General features: G+C 43.4%; 1 protein-coding gene across 2 annotated transcripts in view; it reads left to right on the plus strand.

The window, feature by feature from the left end:
- The window catches only part of SGSM2 (small G protein signaling modulator 2), a 72,222-nt gene extending 48,686 nt beyond the window's left edge, over nucleotides 1-23,536 (plus strand). For both annotated transcript variants that reach the window (XM_074189210.1, XM_074189211.1), the window contains 11 exons: nucleotides 23-87; nucleotides 207-352; nucleotides 1,450-1,578; nucleotides 1,950-2,132; nucleotides 14,124-14,513; nucleotides 14,906-15,030; nucleotides 16,031-16,113; nucleotides 16,391-16,500; nucleotides 18,330-18,426; nucleotides 19,251-19,418; nucleotides 19,971-23,536. In XM_074189210.1, the coding sequence (XP_074045311.1) occupies nucleotides 23-87; nucleotides 207-352; nucleotides 1,450-1,578; nucleotides 1,950-2,132; nucleotides 14,124-14,513; nucleotides 14,906-15,030; nucleotides 16,031-16,113; nucleotides 16,391-16,500; nucleotides 18,330-18,426; nucleotides 19,251-19,418; nucleotides 19,971-20,059 (1,585 nt within the window). In that variant the 3' untranslated portion in view covers nucleotides 20,060-23,536. The remainder of the gene's footprint in view (nucleotides 1-22; nucleotides 88-206; nucleotides 353-1,449; nucleotides 1,579-1,949; nucleotides 2,133-14,123; nucleotides 14,514-14,905; nucleotides 15,031-16,030; nucleotides 16,114-16,390; nucleotides 16,501-18,329; nucleotides 18,427-19,250; nucleotides 19,419-19,970) is intronic.
- The last annotated feature ends 1,484 nt before the right edge of the window (nucleotides 23,537-25,020 follow it).

Genomic DNA, 25,020 nt, shown 5'->3' on the forward strand with positions numbered 1-25,020 from the left:
GAGCTGTGACTCTCTTCTCCAGAATGCCCCTGAGACTGCTGTGTGAGAACATGAAGAGACAGATCATGTCCCGGGCTTTCTATGGATGTGAGTGAGATGGGAGGGGAGGGGGAAGGCTGCCTCTGGGAAACAGTGTCTCCTAGTCCTCAGTCATGGAGCCAGACTCCTGGATACTGCCAATTGTAAATCTCCTGCCTCCCCACCAGGGCTGGCATACTGCCGACACCTGTGCACTGTCAGGACCCACCTGTCGGCCCTGGTACATCATAATATCATCCCACCTGATCGACCCTCAGGAGCTTCAGGAGGACTTACCAAGGATGTGTGGAGCAAGTACCAGAAAGATAAGAAGGTTTGGGAAGGGTTCTGGTTGAATGTGAGAGATGGGGTGGGGGGGAACAAGGGGCTAATGGGAGGTGATGCCCGGGAGATTAGGGTAAGAGAACAGCTTAATCTGAGGTTAAACTGCCCAGGCTGAAAGATCAAGATGGAATGGGGTCTTCTGCAGTAAAGAGAAGAGACTTAACCATCAACTGACCTTGATCTATGATGATGGAGTAGAGAGAGGCTTCCCCCACTTCTACCTCAGCAGATCTCTGAAGTAGGCAATATAATTATTTTTAGTTCCATTCTACAGATAGGGAAACTGAAGTACACAGATGAATTGTCTGTTAATACAACTAGGACATACAGGAACCAGACTTTGAATGCCACTCTTCTGAGAAGTCCAGTAGTCTGACTATACTGCCTTTCCTAGGAGACATGACCTTAACTCTAATCCTGGCTCTGCTACTAACTTTTTGTGGGACCTTGGACAAGTTGTTTCCCTCCCCGCCCCCGTTCTATAGTTTCTTCTTCTGTCAAAAAAGATTAGATGAGCTGATCTGAGGGTCTTTCCCATGTCTCAGTCCTGTTAAAAGAACTTTTAGTACTTTAGGCCTTAGCTATGTGGATGTTAGGACCTCCTAGGCCCAGGTGGTTGAGGCTGTGTCTGAGCTAAAGGGTGTCCAAGGAGTGACCTGGCTCAAGAATCAGGGTTTCTTCCACTTATGCTGTAACAACCCTACCCAGAACTTGACTACCCAAAGAGGAGTGAAAGAGAATCTGGCTAGGAGGTAGAAAAGATTCCCTTTGCCCTGCCCATTTACCAAGTAGATAGAACCTGCTAGCTGGGTTCCATCTCAAGGGTGAGGCTCAGGAATTTCCTTTCTTCTCCCTTGTCCTCTCTCCTTTCCTTCCTCTCTTCTTCCTTTCTCTCTCATTCTCTCTGCTCTTCCCTTTCTTCTTTTCTCCCCTCCCTTCTTTGCTCCTCTCCCCTTTTCTCCACTCCCCTCCCTCCCTTCCTTCCTTCTGCCTTTCCTTCCCCTACATCCCTTTCTCTTCTCTCTTTTTTCTCTTCTCTTTTCCTTTCCCTCATCCCCCTTTTCCTCTCCCTTTCCTGTCACCTAGAACTACAAGGAGCTGGAACTTCTGAGGAGGGTATACTATGGGGGTGTGGAGCATGAGATCCGAAAGGACGTCTGGCCCTTCCTGCTTGGACACTACAAGTTTGGCATGAGCAAGAAGGAGATGGAACAGGTGAAAGAACGTGGCACGTGGGGTGATGAGGAAGGAAGGGATCCCCAGTCAGGCAAGACTTGGGGCTCCCTCTCCCAGGAATGGAGGCCTCAGAGCAGTCTACCAAAATGGTAATGAGATTGGGGCTCAATCTCATGACTCCTCTGAGTGACCTTGTGCCAGTCCCCTCTCCCAGTGCTAAACTCTGTAATTCCTAAATAACTTTTAGTCAAATGATTCATGTACTCTGGGGTTGCCTCAGTCCTACCCTTTCCCTGGACTTCTAGACCTGGGAAACTTCATCCTGGTGGAGGAAGGATAGAAGCTTATTCCAGGGGAAAGGGTATTTGTGCAAATTCCTCATCAGAGTACTTGGTATTTTCCAAGTACAGGTGGATGATGTGGTGGCATCCCGATACCAGCGAGTATTGGCAGAATGGAAGGCCTGTGAGGTGGTAGTCCGCCAGCGGGAGCGGGAAGCCCACCCAGCCACCCTCACCAAGTTCTCCTCAGGCAGCAGCATTGACAGTCATGTCCAGCGCCTCATCCACCGAGACTCCACCATCAGCAATGACGTGAGTCCCGGGAGTAGCAGGGAAAGAGGCAACTGGGGAGACGGCTGAACAATGGAATGGATAGGACTGGGTGCCATGGTGGAAACTATAGAGGTCACTCATAGCTCATACCAACTCCAATTTTCACCTCTGGAACAGGCCAAGTTTCCTCCTGGTCCAGGCCAAGTTTCTTCCTGGTCTTTAGACCATGATAATGATGAAGATGATTAGGCAATCTTTAATGCACTTATATGCAAAGCTCTGGGCTTAGTGGTAGAGATGCAAAGAAAAGAAAGTAAGACTGTCCCTGCCTTCAAGGAAATTCATTCTAATAGGGAAAGACCACACATAATGAAGAAGCTAGAAGCTGGGGGAGGGTTCTTGTGAGGTGGAATAATTTGGAAATAGCCAGAAAATGACTTAATAGGCCTGGTACTGGTCAGGATGAGGGAACAGCTCACTTATTAAACTTCTTTTAAAAAAAATATTTTAAATATTTTTACTAATTGGATTTAAGAACAATTTTTAATGTTCTTTTTAAACATTTTGATAACCAATCTTCTTCATTGAGAAGGCATACAATTTGATATAGATTATATGTATGCAGTCATGCAAAACATAGCCATATTAATTATGTTGAAAGAAAACATAGGCTCTCCTCCTCAAATAACAAGAAAAATGAAATTTTTAAAAAGTAGGCTTTGATCTGCATTCAGCTCTATCAGGTTTGTCTCTGGAGGTGGACAGCATTTTTCATCATTAGTTCTTTGGAGTGATCCTGGATCATTGTATTGCTGAGACTAGCTAAGTAATGACTCACAGTGGAGTATTGTTGTTACTGTATATATGTTCTTCTGGTTCTCTTACTTCATTTTGTATCAGTTCACATAAGTCTTTCCAGTTTTTCTGAAACTATCCTGCTAATCATTTCTTATAGCGCAATAGTTTTCTGTCACAATCATATACCACAACATATTCCACCATTCCCCAATTCATGAGCATCCCCTCAATTTTCATTTCTTTGCCACTATAAATATTTGGGTACCTATAGATCTTTTTCATTTTTCATTTTGGGTTACAGACCTAGTGGTGATGCTACTGGGTTCAAGGTACATATAGGTTTATTGCCCTTTGGGCATAGTTTCAAATTATTCTGCAAAATGGTTGGATCAGTTCACAACTCCACCAACAACTAGTATCCTAGTTTTCCCACATCCCTTCCCACATTTGTCATTTTCTTTTTCTGTAATATTAGCCAATCTGATTGGTGTGAAGTGGCACAAAGTTGTTTTAATTTGCATTTCTCTAATCAATAGTGATTTAGAGCATTTTTTCCATATGACTATAGATAGTTTTAATTTCTTCTTTGAAAAACAGTTTGCTTATATACCTTGACCATACATCAATTGGGAAATGGCTTGTATTCTTATAAATATGACTCTGTTCACTTTATATTTGAGAAATGAAGCTTTTATCAGAGAAATTTGCTGTAAAAATTGTTTACATTTATGATTACTGTGTATTTTCCTCCAAACAATTCCCCACATTTATCCTTCTCTCTTTCTCTTCTTTCACCCTTTTCCTACTCAGATTGGTCTGATCACTACTTTCCCCAATCTGCCCAGTCTTCTGTCATCCCCTCCCCTTTTCTTATTCTGTTCCCCCTTTATTTCCCTGTAGGGTAAGGTAGATTTTATACCCAATGGATGCATGTAATTCCCTCTTTGATCCAATTCTGATAAGAGTAAAGTTTAAGCATTTCCCACTACTCCCCCATCTTCCCTTCCACTGTAAAAGCTCAGGTCAGTACATGCCTCTTTTGTATGAAGTAATTTACACCATTCTACATTTTTCTCTTCCCCCCTTCTTCTAGTGCATCCTTCTTTCTTACTTCTTAATTTTTTTTTAGATATTACCTCATCATTGTTAACTCTCACCTATGCCTTCTACAAAGAATCTTTCTTAACTGCCCTAATACTGTTAAAGTTCTATAAGTTATAAGTATCATCTTCCCATGTAGAAATATAAACAGTTTAGGGGGGTGGTTAGGTGGTGCAGTAGATAGAGCACTGGCCTTGAAGTCAGGAGTACCTGAATTCAAATCCGGCCTCAGACACTTAATAATTACCTAGCTGTGTGGCCTTGGGCAAGCCACTTAACCCCGTTTGCCTTGCAAAAACTTAAAAAAAAAAAAGCAATATAAACAGTTTAATCTTATTGAATCCTTTTTGATTTCTCTTTCCTGTTTACCTTTTCCTGCTTCTCTTGAATCTTGTATATGAAAGTCAAATTTTCTATTCAGCTCTGTTCTTTCTATCAGGAATACTTTAAAGCATTTCATTAAACAGAGATTTTCCCCCTGAAGGACTTCCTCATCATAGGATTAGGGGTGCAGTAATCCTCAGTCCAGAAAAGCCACATGAAATGTTTTAGCCCTCACTTTGTATCAGAGAAGTCCAGATTTTTTTCTTTTTCTTTTATGGGATGTTTACAGTATCTCATTGTAAAATTTAGGTTAAAAATGCTGTCTATAACTTCTATAGAACTCTCCAAAAATTCTCATTTAATTTCTCATGGGAAATATTGAAACCACGATGGGGAAAGTTGTGATATAGAAAGGATAACTATACTCAGTTTTGCTGTGTAGGTGAGTCTTGGTTGTAATTCTAATTTCTTTGCCCTCCAGGATATCGTATTCTAAATCCTCTTATCCTTTAATGTGGAAGCTGCTAAGTCCTGTGTAATTCTCTCTGTGGCTCCATGATATTTGAATTTTTTTTTTGACTGCTTGCAATATTTTCCCCTTAACTTGGGAGCTCTAAAATTTAGTTGTAATATTTCTGGAAGTTTTCATTTTGGGTTCTCTTTCTTTTTTTTTCTTTTTCTTTTTTTGCAAGGCAAACGGGGTTAAGTGGCTTGCCCAAGGCCACACAGCTAGGTAATTATTAAGTGTCTGAGCCCGATTTGAACCCAGGTACTCCTGACTCCAGGGCCCGTGCTTTATCCACTGCGCCACCTAGCTGCCCCTTGGGTTCTCTTTCAAGAGCTATTTGGTGGGTTCTTTAACAGGGCAGTTTTCCTTGATAATTTTTTGAAATATGATATCTAGGATTTTTTTTTAATCATGACTTTCAGGTGGTCCAATAATTATCTCTTTTGGATTTATTTTCCAGATCAGTTGTTTTTCCAATTGATATTTCACATTTTCTACCACTTTTTCATTCTTTTGAATTTGATTGTTTCTTGATATCTCATGGAGTCATTAGATTCCACTTGCCCAATTCTAGTTTTTTTTTAGTTGTTTTTTTTTAGGTTTTTGCAAGGCAAACAGGGTTAAGTGGCTTGCCCAAGGCCACACAGCTAGGTAATTATTAAGTGTCTGAGCTCGGATTTGAACCCAGGTACTCCTGACTCCAGGGCCACTGCTTTATCCACTATGCCACCTAGCTGCCCCCCAATTCTAGTTTTAAGGAATTAATTTCTTCAGTGAATCTTTGTGCCTCCTTTTTTTATTTGGTCAATTCTACTTTTTAAGAAGTTGTTTTCTTCCATTTAATTTTGTTTACATTTTCCCCATTATTTTATGCTTCCTTTGTCAAACTTTAGAAATGTGACTTTTTTCATGATTTGTTTTGCATCATTCCCATTTCTTTTCCCAATTTTTCCTCTACCTCTTTTATTTGATTTTTAAAATCTTTTTTTGGGCACTTCAAGGAATTTTTTTTGGAGTCTGAGACCAATTCACATCTGTACTGTGGCTATTTTGATTTTTTTCTTTTCTTCTGAGTTTGTATTTTTGATCTTTACTGTCTCCATAGTAACATTTTATGGTCAGAATCTTTGTTGTTATTGTTTGCTCATTTTTCTCATCTATTTTTTTTTTATTTTTAACTTTGTCTTTTAACTTTTAATCGAACTCTGCTACCATGATGGAGAAAGCAGTACCCCAGGCTTCAGGGTTTTTGTGCTGCTGTTTTCAAATCTAGTTTTGAGGTTCTGTAAGTTTTCAGTTTTTCCAAAGTGGTTTGATCTAAAGAAGGATCACTGCATTTTTGGCATGTATTCTAGTCTGTGAACAGCCATAAGTATTTTTCTCCATAATTCCATTGTTCCCTGAAACTGTGACCAGGGGCCCTACTCCCCTGAACCCCACAATAGTGTTTTGGTGTTCTTCCTTGCCCTAGGACTACAACCCAAAGCACATGGGCAGTGCAACAGAGTTCCACCCTTAGTGCTAGCAAATGGTTCTTTTTCTCACCACTTATTTGAGTTCCTCACTGTCTGTGGGCTGAGAGCTTTAGAAGCTACTCTTATTGATTCAGCTGCTCCCATGCCCTGCTGCTGGCTTCTCTGGATGCTACCTTTATTAAATTGTGCCTCACCCTCACCCCAGTGAGACAGAGCTTTCCTGCCAATCTTCTAAGTTGTCTTGGGACTTCTCCAGAACTCTCACAAATTCATTTTGAGGTGTTATTTTAAAAATTGTTTGGAGGGGAGGGGCAGCTAGGTGGCACAGTGGATAGAGCACTGGCCCCTGGAGTCAGGAGTACCTGAGTTCAAATCCAGCCTCAGACACTTAATAATTATCTAGCTGTGTGGCCTTGGGCAAGCCACTTAACCTCACTTGCCTTGCAAAAAAACCTTAAAAAAATTGTTTAGAGGGGAATTTGGGAGAACTCAGTAGAGTGCTTGCTTTTCTTCCACCCTCCTCACTTATTAAAACAACTGATTTCTCTTTTTCTCTTCAGGAAGTTCATTGTTAACCTCTTCAAAATCTAAGCCTAGTGGTATTATGGTATGGATGAACTGTTGAACTTCACATCCCTAAGACATTTACCAGCTTTATGACGCTGTGCAAGTCACTTAACCACTATCAGTTTCAGTTCCCTTATCTGCAAAATGAGTATAACTCCCCTTCTAGGGTTGTGGAATCGAATCATACATGCAAAAAACTTTAGAAATGTGCTTTTGTTCTTAGTAGAACCATGTATTAGAGATCTAAAACAAAGTGCTTTGAGAAGTTTGAGGGGGGAACATTGAAGAGACTAAGGAAGATTTGCTGGAAGAGGGGACATTTGAGCCGGGTTTTGAATAATGGGTAAAAGTATGACAAGAAAAGAGAGGAAGGAAGCCCATGCTCAGCATAGGAAGCTTCCTGAGCAAAGGCAGGAAAGCATAGGCCATAGTGAGGAGGTAGAGGAGTCATAGCAGAGAGTAACATGAGAAAAGACTGAAAAACTAAGGTGCTTCCAGGTAGTTTCTAATGCCAAGGCAGAGGCAGACAGATCTTTTTTTTCCCTTTTTTTTTGCAAGGCAAATGGGGTTAAGTGACTTGCCCAAGGCCACACAGCTAGGTAATTATCAAGTGTCTGAGATCGGATTTGAACCCAGGTACTCCTGACTCCAGGGCCGATGCTTTATCCACTGCACCACCTAGCCACCCCTAGACAGATCTTTATTTTTTTGTTTTGTTTTGTTTTTTAGGTTTTTGCAAGGAAAATGGGGTTAAGTGGCTTGCCCAAGGCCACACAGCTAGGTAATTATTAAGTGTCTGAGACCGGATTTGAACCCAGGTACTCCTGACTCCAAGGCCAGTGCTTTATCCACTCCGCCACCTAGCCGCCCCCCTAGCCAGATCTTTAAAGCCAAGGAGCAGATCCCTGCAGGAGACAGATTACTAGCAGTGATTGTGAAGGCTGAGCAAAAGCAGAGATGATCTCTCAGGAGCTTCTTTGGATAATGTGGGCAGGTGCTAATAAGGGATTGTACCACAGTAGTCACCATGGGAATAGAGAGAAAGGGACAGATGCTAGTGATTGTACAGGAGCTACAGGCTATGTCAGCAGTTTTATGAAATAACTGTGGGAAAAGTAAGAAAAACTCAAACCAAAAAAGCTTGGAAGATATGGAGTATAAATAAGTTATCTACCAAGCAGAATCCTAGAAAATCCACTCAGTGAAGCCAGTTAGGAGCAGCTAGGTGGCACAGTGGATAGAGCACGGCCCTGGAGTCAGGAGGACCTGAGTTCATATCCGGTCTCACTCACTTAATAATTACCTAGTTGTGTGACCTCTGGCAAGACACTTAACCCCATTGCCTTGCCAAAAAAAAAAAAAAAAAAAAGAATTATGTGCCAGTCACTATGCTAGATCAAGGGAAGGGGGATTCAAAGACAAAAGTGAAATTGTTCCTGCTCTCAAGGAGCTTATAATCTAATGGGGGAACTAAGGAAAAATAATGATAGTTTGCATTAAGTGGCAGGCACAATGTTAATAAACCATTTCTTTTTTTTTTTTAGGTTTTTGCAAGGCAAATGGGGTTAAGTGGCTTGCCCAAGGTCACACAGCTAGGTAATTATTAAGTGTCTGAGGCTGGATTTGAACTCAGGTCCTCCTGACTCCAGGGCTGGTGCTCTATCCGCTGTACCACCTAACCGCTCCAATAAACCATTTCTAATTATTTTCTCATTTGCAATAACATGAGTAGGTGCTATATCTATGTATATGTATGTATGTATGTATGTACATATATATATATATATATATATATATATATATGCATCAGTATACAGACAAATATATAATATAAAACCATCTTGGATTTACTGTGTGTGTGTGTGTGTGTGTGCGCGCATGTATTTTAAATAGTAAAACTCCGCTCAAGGAACGCTGCCTTGATGAAACCTTTCTGAATTCCCCCAGTTACTAGTTAATTTCTGATTGTGCACGTGCGCATGTGCATATATTTCTTGATTTTTAACTTTCTATTAAAATGAAATTGATTTATACACATATTTATATCGTGTGTGTGTGTGTGTGTGTGTGTGTGTGTGTGTGTGTGTGACGTGAACTAGCAACTGAAGAAATTCAGAATGACCTCATCTAGGTAACATCACCTGAATCTGGCAGGAGTGAAGAGGTATGGGGGGGGGGGGTGTACAAATGTACAGAGGTGGGACATGAAGAGTCATGTGAGAAGAAAAGGAGAAGTTCCTTTAAGGCCCTTTTCCTACTTTGCCTTTAGATAGTTAAATAGCCCCAACTAAAGGGGGAAAGAGCCTTTCGCCTTGATGGCTTTGAGCTTGGAAATGGCTCTTGGAAAGACTTGGTCTTTCTGACCCCTTCAGTAAGGTAGGCAGCAACTGTGGGATGGAAACAGTGTTGACTTTGAAATTAGAGGACCTACGTTTGAACATGGTTTTTCAGACATCATTTTGGGTAAGTCACTTCACCTTGCTTGGCCTCAGTTTCTTTGTTTGCAATAGGAAGAGCTTGATCTAGATGACCTCCAAGGTCTTTTCCATCTCTGAGTCTCTGAGTCTCTGTCTCTAAACCTACCCCTTTTCATCACGTAAAAACAGCCTTCTCTCCCTCCAGGTCATCTTCTGCTTTCCTTTCCTTACACTTTCAGAAGAAAAGAAAGAAGAGCATCGCCATTATGGATCCTTATGTACTTTGTTTATTGAAGGTTATCTCATTTGCTCCTTACAGCAGCCCTGTGAAATGAGAATTCTTCTCAGAAATGCTCTGTAGTGTCCTGTGGTTTCTAGGATCAAGTGCCAGCTCTTTAGCCTGGCATTTCAGGGGATCACAGGTCATAGAACCAGGGCTGGCAGGCATCTCAGAGGCCATTCAGTCCAACTGGCTCATTTTACAGAAGAGGACCCTGAGAGCCATCAAGAGGAAGGAATCTACCCAAGAGCGCATCGGTAGTGTCAGAAACAGACCTCAGCACCTTTCCCAATCTGTCTCCAACTTCTCTTTCCAGTTTTAGCCTATACAAATCCTCCTCTTTCACGCACTTGCCAATGAAATTGCCCTCCTAGTTGTTTGGGGGCGTTTTTAGGTTTTTGCAAGGCCATGGAGTTAAGTGGCTTGCCCAAGGCCACACAGCTAGGTCATTATTAAGTGTCTGAGGTCGGATTTGAACCCAGGTCCTCCTGACTCCAGGGCCAGTGCTCTATCCACTGCGCCACCTAGCCGCCCCCTCCTAGTTGTTTTCTAAACAACGTCCTCCAAGCCTTTAGCTAGGCTGTTCCTTCTGCCTGGAATTTCACACTCTTCTTATCTCTGTCTTGCTAAGATCTTACTGTCCTTCAAAGTTCACTTGGGGCCCTATGGTTCATGGCGACTTTCTTAGTCTTCTCCTTCCCCAAATGAACTTGTGTGATTACATATGTGCTCTATCTCCTATAGAATGTAAGCTCTTTGTGAGCAAGGACTGTTTCATTCTTCTCCTTCCCTCCCCAGCAGCTTAGAGACAGGTCAGTGGGAGCAATGAATGGATCATTGAACCTGCGGTCAGGGAGACTTGAGTTCAAATCTGTGTGACCCTGGGCATGTCTTAACTATTGTCTGCCTCAGTTTCCTGAGCTGAAAATGAGGGTCATGATAGTGCCTACCTCCCAGGACTATTATGAGGAGAACAAATGATAGAATTTTTCTAAAGTACTTACTACATAGTAGTTACTTAATAAAAGCATTTTGAAGTGTATTGAATTTCTGATTTATAGATGAGGCTTCAGTGACTTGCCCATGGTTATACAGTCTGTAAAAGTCAAACCAGGTCTTTTTTGACTTTAGGCCCAGTGATCTCTCAAGTCTAACACACATAAAAAGTGGAGGCAATGATATAATTGAAAGAGAATAACAGAATCTAATTCCAGATCAAAATCTGGAAATTTAGTGCAAATTTAACCTGGTTTGAAATCCTGCCTCTGATGGTTACTCCCTGGGTGACTCTTCAGATACGTCTCTTCATCTTCCTGGGCCTCAGTTTCCTCATCTGTGAAATGAGGACTAAATAGTGTCTGATGAATATCAGTTCTAGCACTGACACACTCTAACATTCTCTAATTTTCAAACCTGGTGATGTAGACACACTGCATCTTCCTGAGATTTCCCTCTTATCTTCCTTCCCTCTCTTCTCTACTACAGATTAACCACTTCTATCTTATACAATAGAAGTTTTTTGTAACCAAGTCAGCAGACTTTCTGATCTTCCAGATCTACTTTTTTGTCTTTTTTTTAAGGTTTTTGCAAGGCAGTGGGTTAAGTGACTTGCCTAAGGTCACACAACTAAGTAATTCATGTCTGAGGCTGGGCTTGAACTCAGGTCCTCCAGGGCCAATGCAGGGGCTCATGCCCTTTTTTTAATGAACTAGGAATATAATGGTTCTCAAAAATGTCAAAATTTTGTTTTATTTAAACCCATTTAATTAACTTTATTCACAGAAAGTACCTAGTTAAAGTCTAAGTGCTGGGTACCTGACAGATTTTGATCAGGTTAGTCAGTGAGACAGTCAATAAATATTTTTGTTTGGTTTTTGCAAAGCAGTGGGTGGGACCAGGGTCTTACAGCTAGGTAATCATTAAGTGACTGGGGTCACATTTGAACTCAGACCCCTGACTCCGGGGCTGGTGCTCTAGTCACTGCACTACCTAACTTCTCCAGTCAGTAAACATTTTTTTTTAAATCCTGACTGTTTTTGCCAGCCACTGTGTTAACCTGACCTCAAGGAGTTTACAGTCTAATGGAAGAAGACAATACATAAAAGGAATCTGAAGAGGTCATTGAGAATACTAGCAGATAGCCATTCTTGAGAACAACTGGTAATTTAAATTTTTAATTTTTCTCCCAATTACATGTTAAAACAATATTTTAATGGACAGCTAGGTGGCATAGTAGATAGAGCACCGGCCCTGGAGTCAGGAGGACCTGAGTTCAAATGTGACCTCAGACATTTAATAATTACTTAGCTGTGTGATGTCACTTAACCCCATTGTTCTAAATAAATAAAATAAAAAGAAAACATTTATTTTTGTTGTTGTTGTTTTGAGTTCCAAATTCTATTCCTCCCTCTCCTTGTTAGTAAGCAAACTGATATAAGTTATCCATGTGGAATCATGTAAAACATTTCCATATTGATCATTTTCTATAAGAAGGCTTGAAAAGGAAGGGAAGAAGGAAGAAAATAGTAGACTTCAGTCTGTATTCAGACATTATTACCTCTTTCTCTGGATGTGGATAGCATTTTCCATCATGAGTCTTTTGGGATTCTCGTGGAACATTGTAGTGCTGAAAATAGCCCAGTCATTTACAGTTCTTCATCCTACAATATCGCTGTTGCTATGTTCAGTATTCTCCTGCTCTACTCACTTCACTTTGCATTAGTTCAATATAAGTCTTTACAGGTTTTTCTAAGATCATACTGCTTGTTACTTCTAATAGCATGATAATATTCCATCAGCTTAGTTGGCCATTCCCCAGTTGTTGGGCATCCCTTTGATTTCCAACTCCTTGCCATAACAAAAAGAACTGCCCTTTGGGCATAGTTCCAAAGAGTTCTCCAGAATGGTTGGATCTAGCTAGATATGTATTAAGAGCACATAACTTAATTCTGACTCTGGATCATATGTCACTAATGGTGACTCTTATCTTTGATTTCAGCAATTTAATAACAGAATTTTTAAAATGATAATTTATTTATAACATTCTTTTTTAATTTTGATTTTCACATTCCCTTCCTCCCTCTAGCTCTCCTCCATCTCTTTGAGAAGGCAAGAAATATGATAGCAATTATATATGTGAAGTCATACCAAATCTATTTCCATATTAGTTATATTGCTTAAAAAAAACAGGAAAAAAATCAAAACTATGCTTCAGTTTGCACTTATGCACTTCAATTGCAATCCGTTCTCTCTTTGGAGGTGGATGGCATTTTTTTTTATCATGAGTCCGTTGGAACTGGCTTGGATCATTGTACTGATAAGAGTAGCTGAATCTTGCACTGATGAGCCTTGGTACAACATTGCTGTGACTGTATACTAGGATCCCTTGGCTTGACCCACTTCACTTCCCAGCTTTTCTGAAACCATTTCCTTATCATTTCTCACAGAAAATGGTATTCCATCACAGTCAGATACTTCTTGTCCACCCATTCCCCAACTGCTGGACATCCCCTCGATTTCCAGTTCTTTGACACCACAAAAAGAATTTCTTTTATCTCTTTGGAATAAAGCCCTAGTACTGCAATGACTGAGTCAAAGGATACATACTTTTATAGCCTTTTGCACATAATTCCAAATTATTCTCCAGACTGGCTGAACCAGTTCAAAAGTCTACTAACAGTGCATTAGCATCCTTCTTTTCCTACATCCCCTTCATTTTTTGTCATTTTCCCTTTCTGTCATATTAATCAACCTGATAGGTGTGAGGTAGGACCTCAGATTTGTTTAATTTGTATTTTTAACCAATAGTGACTTAAGAGTAATTTTATATGACCATAGATAGCTATGATTTCTACTTCTAAAAACTACCTGTAAATATTCTTTGACCATTTTTATCACTTGAGGAAAAGAGGATGCTTTTTTCATAGAACCAAGTAGATATGTGTTGTTCCAAAGTTGACCACATGACCAGAGATTGCAAGCAGTCAGGTACCATGGGCCACAGCTAGATCTTGATTAAGTGACTTGTCCAAGGTCACACAACTAGATAATTATTAAGTGTCTGAGTCAGAATGTGAACTCTGGTCCTCCTGACTCTAGGGCCCTTGCTCTGTCTCCACCGCACCACCTAGCTGCCCAGATTCAACTAACTCTTTGCCCACTCTGCCAAAGTTTGAACCAACCTCTGTGTGAGGAACATCAGAACCTTTGCTAAAGAGATAAGAAGCAGGAAGGAGGGCATTGGTACTTTTTTCCCACAGTAGGCAAGGAGCTGCCTGCAAGACTATTTTAATGAATTTCTTAATAGAGGTGGACCGGGGAAAGGCAGGTCATTAATGAAAGGTGATTTCAGAGTCAGTGATCAACTTCAGAGAAAGAATGACAACAATGGAAAGGGGACCCAATTTGCTTTCAAAGGACCTAGATTTGATCTCTAACTCTACCACTTAGCCAGATCATTTAATCTCTCAAGGTCTCAAATGAGGGGCTTAGACTAATTGGCCTAACCAGGTGTTATAACCCCTGCATAACAGGACCACCATTGCTTTCCTTTCATGTTAGGTGTTCATTTCTGTGGATGAGATGGATCCCCCTGATATGGGACCAAAGTGCCCTGAAGATTCCATGGCCGATACAGGGCCCACAGCAGGAACACCAAGCACTGCCATAGTGGAGCAGCAGCAGTCTGTGGAATTTGATTCTCCAGACTCAGGGTTGCCATCTTCCCGCAACTACTCAGTGGCTTCCGGAGTCCAGTCCAGTATTGACGATGGACAGAGTGTAGGCTTTGAAGAGGAAGACCAAGGGGAAGAAGAAGAGCTGGATCAATCTGCTTCTGGGCTCCAAGCCTCCCTCTATGAGCCCTCAGGTCCTCCCCAAGAGGATCCCCCACAGTCCAGCGAGCTGGGGGCAGGGGAAGAACTGGCTGCTGTCTGTGCTGCTGCCTACACTGTATGTGGTCATCCTCTTCCCTCCCACCTCTACCCTTGTCCTTGAGCCTCAGTGGCCTAACCACCCTCCCCACTGATCAGGAATCCCAGGGAAATTTTTCTGGTAGTTCTAGATCCCAGAGGGACCTCCCATGACCATCTGCTTCATCTCTCTCTGCCTCTGGGTGTAAGCAGGCTCACAGATCCAGCAGATGGGTGTTGATTTCCTTCTCCGCACATATTCAGAGCCTGAGTTCCTTTGGTTAAGTCTCTCTTACCCATCCCTGTCCTCTAGAGAGCTAGTCTGGGGGAAGGGGGCAGGATCAGCAATAAAGGAGAATTTGAATGATCAAGAGGGGCTAATAATAAAGCCCTGAGAAGCCAACCCTGATGGATACTTGGGTCCTCCCTCAGATAGAGTTACTGGATACTGTGGCCTTGAACCTTCACCGGATTGACAAGGATGTGCAGCGATGTGACCGAAACTATTGGTATTTCACACCCACCAACTTGGAGAAGCTTCGAAACATCATGTGCAGGTACTGGCATTGGGGGGAGGCTCAGAGGAAGCCACCATGGAGGGGAGGGAAAATGCCAGGTTTACAGGTTTGGAGCTTCTATAGTGGAGTCTGGGAATATTCCAATTAGGAGGAATCTTAGAGATAATAGGAGAGGTCTTCTTGTCCAAACCCCTCATTTTACAGATGAAGAAGCTAAGGCCTAGAAAGATTAAATGGCTTATCCAAGTCATTTGAGTAGTAAGTGGTAGAGCTGGGATTTGATCTGATATCATTTGGTCAAATCATCTCATTTAATAAATGGGAAAACTGAAGTCCTAGAACTTAAATGACAAGTCCAAAGACACAGCAGGACTGGGTTCCAGGACTGGAATCTGGATTTTTTGCTTCCTAGATCAGTGCTTTCTTTTCAGGTGGTTTCCTGCTCTGAGAGCTTTGAGGATGAAAAGCATGGATCCTAAGGGAGGAGGGATGACAAGCCCCCTAAATATCTTCCTTTACTATGACCTCTAAGGTTCTGGCTCAGCAGGCAGCATTGCATAGAGGCCCTGAGGACTAGAAGACTTCAGTCAACCTGCCAGGGACTAGGGATTCCCTGATTTTCAGAAAAGGAGACTCAGGGTGCCTGGGGATTAGTCCTTGACTGATCAGCTTCCAGAGACTCTCTGCTGTCTGCTCCTATCCCCAGAGTGCTACGATCTTCTTTCCCCAGCTTCCCTCCTGCCCCACTTCTTCAGAAACTACAGCTGACCTACATTAGTCAGACCCACCCTCTCCCCCTTCACCAAGGACAAAACTTTGGGGCACAGGAAAAGGAGGAGAGGGTATTATTTCTTTCCTGGGTAGGGGTGATGATGGTTTCTTCTCCTCTTCCTCTCCCCCCCTCCTAAAAAAAATCTCTCAATTCTTGGTAATAGTAGATGCTTAATAAATGTTTATTTGTTGAATTGATTGAGAAACAGTGCAACTAAACCTGGGGTATCAATCTCATTGACTAATTCTCCTTTCCTTGGTTCCACAGCTATGTATGGGAGCATCTGGATGTGGGTTATGTGCAGGGAATGTGTGACCTGCTGGCACCCCTCATGGTCATCCTCGACAATGGTGAGGGCTCCTGGGAGCTCAGGAGAAGTGGAAGGGAGGGTGGTGACTGGGTTTTGGTACCCAGGAGTCCTGGGTGGTGATGGTAGGGAGGAGAAGATTGGTGTCCTTTTAGATGCTAAGTTGGTTCCAGGACAGCTGGGGGTCAGCTCTTTGGGTCTGAGGGTTGAGGGGGTGGCGATGACATTTAGGGCTCAGAAACCTCAGGATATAGCTGGGAGATAGCCAAAGTAGCATTGCCTTCCCCTCACTGGAGGCCCCACATCCACTCTCCCATCAGATCAGCTGGCTTATAGCTGCTTCAGTCAACTCATGAAGAGGATGAGCCAAAATTTCCCCAATGGCGGGGCCATGGATACACATTTTGCCAACATGCGCTCACTCATCCAGGTAGGTACCTGCCACCTCAGGTGCCTGAAGTCTTTGAATACAGAGATATCACACCATATATCTCTAGCCAAAGATCACAAATCTCTAGCGAAGCAGAGCTTGAGAGGCCTTAGCTACCACCTAGTTCAAGTATCTCATGATATTAGGAAACTGAGGCCCAGAGAGGAAAGTGGCTTGTCTGAGATCCCCCAGCTAGGAACAGAAGCCAGGACTCAGCACTTCCTTGTTTGGTTCTCATTAGTCATCACTACTAAATAATGCACCTCCCTCTCGCTGATAAATGTTTGAGCTGCCCCAGTTCCTAGTAAGTTGCTTTGCATGGTGCAGGTAGTTAATGTGTATTAGAATCTTGAGAAGGGTGACAGGCCAGTAATGCTCTCCGGTACCCTCCTTTATAAAAGGGGGAAAAAAAAGTATAATTAGTATTTTATTTTTAAACATTTAATTATACATCAGATTTGTCCATGAAATGTAATTGAAAGGGATAACCTACAGTACGGTAGAATCAGATCCAGAATTAGGCTGGATAACTTAAATAATAAGTAATAAGATGAATAAATAAGATTAAATTTATGGGGATAACTTTTATAAAGGGGAAAAACTTGAATTCAAAAATTAAACTCCATAAATATAAGGTGGGAGAGGCAAAGTTAGGCAGTAGATGCTCTGGAAAAAGATCTCTAGGGGTTTTAGTGAATTACAAGATCAGCGTGTATCACCTTTGTGATGGGGCAGTAGAAAATGTCATTGTCATCTCCACTGAAATAGTCTTCAGGAATGGGACAGTAGTTGTCTTCCTGTAGTCACTGAAAAGAATGCAAGACTATATTTTAAGAGGATATTGATGAATTGGATAGTGAGACCAGGACAGTGAGGGACCTCCCAAGGACGTGTCTTCTAAGGAGGGGTTGAGGTAATTGGGAAAGAAAAGACTCAGAGTGGGGAGAGGCAGACAGAGACAGAGACTGTATTCAAGTATTTGAAGAGCTGTTGGGTAAGAAAAGGCTTAGCTTTGTCCTGTTTGGCTCAGGAAGGAAAAACAGGAGGAATGGGTAGAAGGAGGCCACAGAGAGGTCAATCTAGGTCTGAGATCAGGAAAACCTTAGCCTCTCCAAAGTGGGTTGGGCTGTCTCCAGAGGTAGAGGCCTCATCCTCCTTGGTCATCTTTGAGCAGAGACTGACAGCCACTTGTGAAAAATCTTTTCAGATCTGGGTTAGACTAGATGACTGTTAAGGTTGCTTCCAGCTCTAAAATCTCGATTCAGAGCTCCTGTAATTTGCTTTAATGCTGAAAGGATCTGCATTTCATTCCTTCATTTGGGGGTGGTGCTTGGATATTAAGGAACAACAGTTGGGAAGTGAAATATTATGCCAGTAGGGTGGCATTGCATTTCCAAACAGCTGTCCAGAGAGGGACAGAAAGAGCAATGAAAACAGTGGAGACATAAATGCCAAGAATATCATATGAATATAGAACACCCCAGACAGACACTGAGGTCAGACATCCAGATAGATGACTTGGAAGAGTTGTCTGAGTGGCTTTGGGTACACATTTCCAAGTGTATGCGTTCTGACCAAAAGCTTGGGCCACCTTTTCCTCCTCTCCCTCCATCTGTTTTTCCTTCTCTCCATCTCCCTTTTCTCCATTTCTCCCTTCATGTCTATCCTCCTTTCATCCCTCCTCCATTTATCCCCCTAACATCCATCTTTCCTTCTCCAATCCCTCTTACATCAATTCTCTCTTCATTCCATCTATTTCTCTTTCCATCCATCTCTCCCTTCATCTTCTTTCTCCTTTCACCTTTTCCCTTTCATTCCTCCTCTTACAGATCCTGGACTCAGAGCTCTTTGAATTGATGCACCAGAATGGAGACTACACCCACTTCTACTTCTGCTATCGATGGTTTTTGCTAGATTTCAAGAGAGGTGAGAGAGGTGCAGGGGAGGAGGGAGGAGAAGGGGAGTGGAGTAAAGAGACAGAGACAGGACCCATGTTGTTCATAGGTAGCTCCCCTCATTTTGTTTGTTTGTTAGTTTTATCAGTCTAACCATTCATTCATTTTATGTTTAAGACTAAGTCACCTTTCACCTAGGCTGGAAGGGCAATGCCTATTCATAGCACTATTCCAGTGTTGATGGGCCTGGAAATGTAAACCTACTCCATTTTTCCAATCTGGGCTGGTTTACTTTTCTTTAGGCAGCCTGGGAGATTTCCATCCTTGCCTATCCCAACCCCTGCCCCAGGGTTCACCAAAATGGTGTTTGACTTAATACAGATACAAAATCAACTTTACCTGATCTGTTGCTCAGAACTCTTGGAATTCAAGTCCTGGAGCAACCTCAGCCTTTCTATCAGCAATAGGGATTATAAGTGTGTAACCCCACACCCAGACAACTTCTCATTTAACAGATGAGGAAATTGAGAAGTGGCAGAGACAGAATTAAAACCCAAGATCTCTCTCTTGAAATCCATTGCTCTTTCCCGAGCACCATGGAGCCAGAACTTTGGCTTCTTTGGAATAGAACTTTAGGAGGCAAAGAACTTCCTCACCTCAAGTGTCATTGTGCCCTAGTTGCTCTGGTAGGGCATGGATAGGTTTGCCCATTTGACATGGCCTTAGATATGAGCACAGAATTTTCTTCACTGACTATTGGACTTCACAAGATCTTAGGACTTTGTAAACTAGTTTCTCAAGTTTTGGGGATATGTAACATCCTACTGTGTTCCCTCACTTCCCCTCCCAACCTAGAGCTGCTCTATGAGGATGTCTTTGCTGTGTGGGAAGTTATCTGGGCTGCTAGACACATCTCTTCTGAGCACTTTGTCCTGTTCATTGCCTTGGCCTTGGTGGAAGGATACCGGGAGATCATCCGAGATAACAATATGGACTTCACAGACATTATCAAGTTTTTCAATGGTATGAACCTGAGGAGGGACCACATGTCCACCAAACCCCAAAAGCTGGTCTGTTTTTGTGGGTGGCATGGCAGATGGTGGTGAAAGCAGTGGCTTTGTGTCTTTAGAGGTCACTGTATGCTAGAATTATGGGACTTGGGTTTGCAAGGGTCCTTTGTAGTTGTCTGACCTGATCCCTCATTTTACAGATGAGAAAATGGAGGCTTGGGGAGATTAAGTGACTCACAAAGTCATATAGCTAGTGAGTAGCAGAGCTGGGATTTGAAACCAGGTCTTTTGACTCCAAACCCAACTGGTCCCAGCTCTAAACCTATCATCCTAAATCTAGGTTGTCTTCAGCTGGTTCAGGGAACTCCCTTCCCCTGCAGGCTCCAAGCAGAGAAGCTTCCCGAGAATTCAGATTCCTTGCCAAATGCATCTAGAAAGGGCAGATAGCATCCAAGCCTCCCAGGATCCTGACTGACCTAAGGAAGTCCTTGACTTTTTCTCTTTTGCTGCTCTCCTAACCCCATTTTCCACCTTCCCCACCCTTGTTGGCATGTATTTCCTGCAGAAAGAGCTGAACATCACGATGCCCAGGAGATTCTGAGGATAGCCAGGGACCTGGTCCACAAAGTGCAGACGCTGATTGAGAACAAATGAAGGTGGCAGTGGTTTTGGTGAAAGAAGGTGAAAGAGGAGGCAACAATGGCTGACCTGGCATTCCTGGCCCCCTAGATGGGGCAAGTGGAGGAGGTGGCCCTATTGGGTCTATCATCACCTTCCCCCATTCTGCTAACCTGAACTCCAAACCATGTTCTTGAGGCATCTTCCATGTAATGCAGACCAAAAAAAGTAATTTGGAGATTGAGAGATAGGGAGACTCCAGGCCTTCCTATAGGGTTGGGCCAGTGCAAGCCTATGGAACTTGCCTCTGGGACAGAGGAAGGAATGATTGGGAGTTATAGAATTCTTTCTGAGTCTTGGTTAGGGCAGCCCACACCGGACCCCTGAAGCCTCAGGCTTATGACAGACACTCTCTGGAATAACTACCTCCCTTCCCACCCCCACCCCAGCCCCAAAGAAACCCCTTTCAGGGTCACCTTTGGAATTGACAGAAGTCCCAGGCAAGACAACTAGGGAAAGATTCTGTTTGAAAGGGGTCTTGCCTGAAGAAAGGGATAGGCTCTCCAAGGGCCTAGGATCTAGCATGAGAGTTCCTCCCTGATTACATATATATATATATATATGTATATATATATATATATATATATATATATATATATATATATACATATACACAGAGAGAGAGAGAGAGAGAGAGAGAGAGAGAGAGAGAGAGAGAGGGGAGATATACAGGCAAGATTGAAGGATGCTCTCTTCCCTATCTCTTCAGAGAAGCTGGGGAGAGGGATGGGTGGTCAGGCGGCTTCCCTCCTAGACATGCTCACACTTCCCCCCTTTCTGGAGGCCAGACATGGGGGTTGAACCAGGGTTCTTGAGGACTAAGGGTGAGAGTAATGCTGAAGCTACCTTCATGATGTCCCCAGCTTTTTCCTCAATGGAACCCTAGAGACTAAATCAGGGGATGATTGGTAGGGAGGAGGAATGGGCAGGGAGCTGCCAGGAGCTGTCCCAGGTTCCTAAACCCTCCAGCATTACTGCCCACCTGCTCCAGACACCAGGTCTGGGCTAACAAGTGTACCTCGTTTTGTGTGTTCAGCTGTCCGTGGTCCTGAAAAATACATAAAGTGAATCTTCCTGAAGACTAAAGAAAACTTGTTTCTGAAAGGCTCCTAGTGCAAATCCTTTTGTTAGGGCAAAGCTTGAGCCCTAGTCTGCTTGTAAACCCAGATTTCTGTATGAAAGATTTGCTGAAAGCAGCACTTCTTTATGGAGAAGGCACAAGAGGTGGGGGCCCACCCCTCTCAGGGACCCTTGCCCTGGAGCTCCAAAGAAGCCCAGGCTGTTGTCCCAGTGCCCACAGGTACCTCCTTGCTCCCCTTGAACCCTCCTCCAGAACATCCCCCTGGAGTCATACCAGGATGCTGGATCCTTCCACCTGACCTCACTGCTCTCCCTAGACCTTGCTGCTACTTAGCCAAGGCATCGAGGGAGGAGGGGAGGGAGGCAGAGAAGCTCCAGGGGCATCCAGTGATCACCTCTAGGGTGGGGGGATGAGGGTGATTGCCTCTCCATACCAGAGCTTTTCTAAGTCTCTATTTGACCTAGGAACCCCTGGAGTCCTCTGTATTCTCAAGTGCCAACACTGCCCCAGGCTTAGAGGGGACCTTGACCTTGGCCCCCCCAATACAGCCAATTTTGTAGAATGTAGAGATCCATGAGCAGGACTTCTAAGGGTCCCCCCCACAGAAGCCAGCTCAGATCAAGCATCTCTTAATCCTGAGGATAGGATGGGAGCTAGGCTCCCCTACCTCCTCTGAAGGAAGTCCAGGAAGGCCCCCCCCCCAGGGCCTCCCTGACCTTAGCATGCTTATTGTTACCCTGCACCCAGTTCCTCCTCCATCTTTCCCCCACCTGCAGGATCCAGGTAGGTCCTGCTAAGTGGGAGGGAGAGTGAAGATATGTTTGCCACTGGGGCCTTCTGAAGTTTCTGTGGGTCTGCTGTGTCATTTACTAAAAAAGTGGGGGGAAAATACCTTTCTCTTGGGAGAAGAATGCAATCCCAGGCCTGCCCCTCTTCCTCTGCCCCCGGACTCTGCACTGCCTGTTTGGGGGCCTGTCTGCTCCACCTTTCCCTTGTTGCGTGCCCTGGCCCCAAAGCTCACGTGTGGTGCATCCATGAGGCCTCATCTGCTGCCCTGTGCCTGCCTTAGTGACTCTGGTGTTTGTAAGAAGCGGGAAGGTTGGTTGGTCTGTCTTTTTTTTTCCTGACTCATATTCTAATGCTGTCCATTGTAACAAAAACAATAAACACTGAAATTGGTGAGTTGGTGAATCTGGGGACTGGGGGAAAAAACAATTGCCTGAAGAATGGCACAAGGTGGAGGATAGTGGAGGGGTTGACCAGGAAATTGAGTGGAGGGATGATTTTATAAACTCAGAAGCTCAAGGGAGGGAGCTAGGACAGCCTTCAGCTTGAGGGAGTGTCCTCTTTCCTTAGAAGAGCTAGAGGGTGTGTGTGAGGGTGATTTCAGGTCACAAGACCCAAAAAGGCAATTCTGGGAAAAGTGTTGAATTTGACCCGTCCACTTCCTGTGTGACCTGGGCAAGTCACAACCTTTCTGGACTTCATTTTCAAAGTCTCTTTGAAATCCTTTCCACTTTTTCTTGGAAGAAGCCTCTGGAGAATCCAGAAATACATCCAGGGGATTGGCTCCAGGCCCACCCTTCATGTGGTGCGGGAAGCCGGGTAAGAGGAGCTGAATCCAAGCTATACTTTCCCAACCTTGCACCCTCACACGCCCATCCTGCATTACTCAGGTAAATCTGCCCTGGACAAAGGAGACAGAGCTATTGACTTAGATAAATTTTGGAGCTGTCATCCAGGTGTCTTCTCTCCCTCCAACTGGTACACCGACCATCCATGCTATTATCTCAGCACTGAGAATTAAATTTTCAGTCCTGGTATGGACCTGGACCTCTCAGATGGCAGGCCCACCCTCATTTAGGCAGAGTCCATAGCCTCAGGAAAGCAGGCTTAGAAGGGAAGGGCTTTGAACCAAGGAATTAACTCTATGCCACACACTTCAAAGCTCCAAGTGACAAGAGGAAGGGGTGACCTGGGAGAGGAACAAGAAGCACATCACAGTCTGCAACTTTGATAGGAGAAGCAGCCTCTCTGTTCACTGCCCACCTCTATCTCCTGAACCTCAGAATCTGAATTAGCTGCCCATGAGTATCAGAGCAACACCATCCTTATTCTATGACTTGCATATTTTAAATTTGGGAGCATAGCTGGCATTTCAGGAACTCCCAGTGTAGAACCTCCCTCTACCAATGAAGATCAGCTTCCACTCTGCCACTGAGAGGTTGTGATTTGTCCATCTAGCCTCAAGGCCACACTGCTGCCTCCACAGTGGTCTTTAGAAGACTGAAGAAGTTATAACCCCAAACTGGAAATTAATGCTGTCTTGTAAGCAATCAGCTGTGCAACCCCTAAAAAATTACTAGTGGGCTTAAAAACCTAGACAAGTATCATTCCCTCCTCCACTTGACCCCGAGGCTTCCTTCCCTTCACTTCTCCAGTGCCTCTGGGCTATAATTTCCTGAGGTTCAGAGGAGAGCCCAAATATTAGATCTCTGAAAGGTGGAGGGGACAGTGGATGGAGTAGAGCACTTTGCAACGGATGATTATAACATCCTTTTCATGGCTTGGCATGAAACTCAGATAAAGAAAAATAAGTATAGAATAAAAACATTTTGAAAATATTGGGATCATAAAAATCAGGCTATAAGGAACCTCAGAAGTCATCTTGTCCAAGCCTTTCATTTGACAGATGAGGAAACTGAGGAGATGACTTGCCCCAAATTATATACATAACAAGTGACCAAGACAGGATTTGAACCCAGTTCCTCTGAGTCCAAAGTGAGATTCTTTCTAATTTACCAAAATGCCTTTCCTCAAAATGCACCATAGTGATGAGGCTTCTAATGATGAGGCTTTGGTGAGATAAGGGAAGGAATACAAAGTTTTTAGCCAGAGTGAATTTTTTCGGTCTTAACACCATGGCTACACTCAACATGGCCAGAATTCGGGCAGGCAGATGAGATTTTTCTAGGGTGCTGAAATCTGATTTTTGACAAACAATTCTTTAACACCACAGAAATAATGGATTACAGTTAGCAAAGAAAATTAGGTGAGCTAGAAAACTACCAGCCGGCATCCCAGCTGAGCTCCAGTCAGCAACTTAGTCCCCTCCACAAAGCCCACACAAGGTGACCTGTGCCATTATTTTAGGATATGCATTGTAGCATTACTATTTACTACTGGTTCGCCCATAATTTCTCTATAGTTATTGCCCCATCCCAGATACTATGTGACCCTGAGCAAATCACTTAAACCTGGTGGCCAAAAGAAAAAAGAAAACCCTATTTCCTTGATAACCTGCTCCCATGCTTGGGTTAAAAGTTTATCGGGCCTTCCCAGTTCCTCAGCAGATTATCAGCAACCTTTGACTTCCACCTCCAACAACACTGAGAGAACAGAAGAAAAAAATCTGCCCCACAACATTCCCAGCAGTTTCCTGGGGCTCAGTTACCCTTTCTATAAAATAAAGCTGAGCTAAAAGATCCCTAAAATGTCCTTCCAGGTCTAACATTCCAGTCCCTTCCTCTGCGCAGCTGATCAAATAAAAGAGTCTTACTAGGTAAATCTCTACTGGGGATGCCTTCTTCACAAATGTCTTTCCGTCCAGGTCTCATGGGCCTGTGAAGTGACTTTGTAGTTTTAAAAATTGTCACTAGGGGGAGCTAGTGTCTCATAGATAGGTATACTATTTGGTGCCCAGAGTGAGATGGACGAAGGACTCTTTTGGTATTGTTTAACCTTTAGGTCTGGGTTTGGGTTCCTCCAAGAAGTGAGGAGGGATGTGAAGGTAAAGGGCAGGCTTGGGGCAGGAGAGTAAAGTCTAGTCCGGGCTCCAAGATGGCCTTTGACTCTC

The sequence above is a fragment of the Macrotis lagotis genome, chromosome 5 (genome assembly GCF_037893015.1).
Source record: "Macrotis lagotis isolate mMagLag1 chromosome 5, bilby.v1.9.chrom.fasta, whole genome shotgun sequence".
Taxonomy (NCBI): Eukaryota; Metazoa; Chordata; class Mammalia; order Peramelemorphia; family Peramelidae; genus Macrotis; species Macrotis lagotis.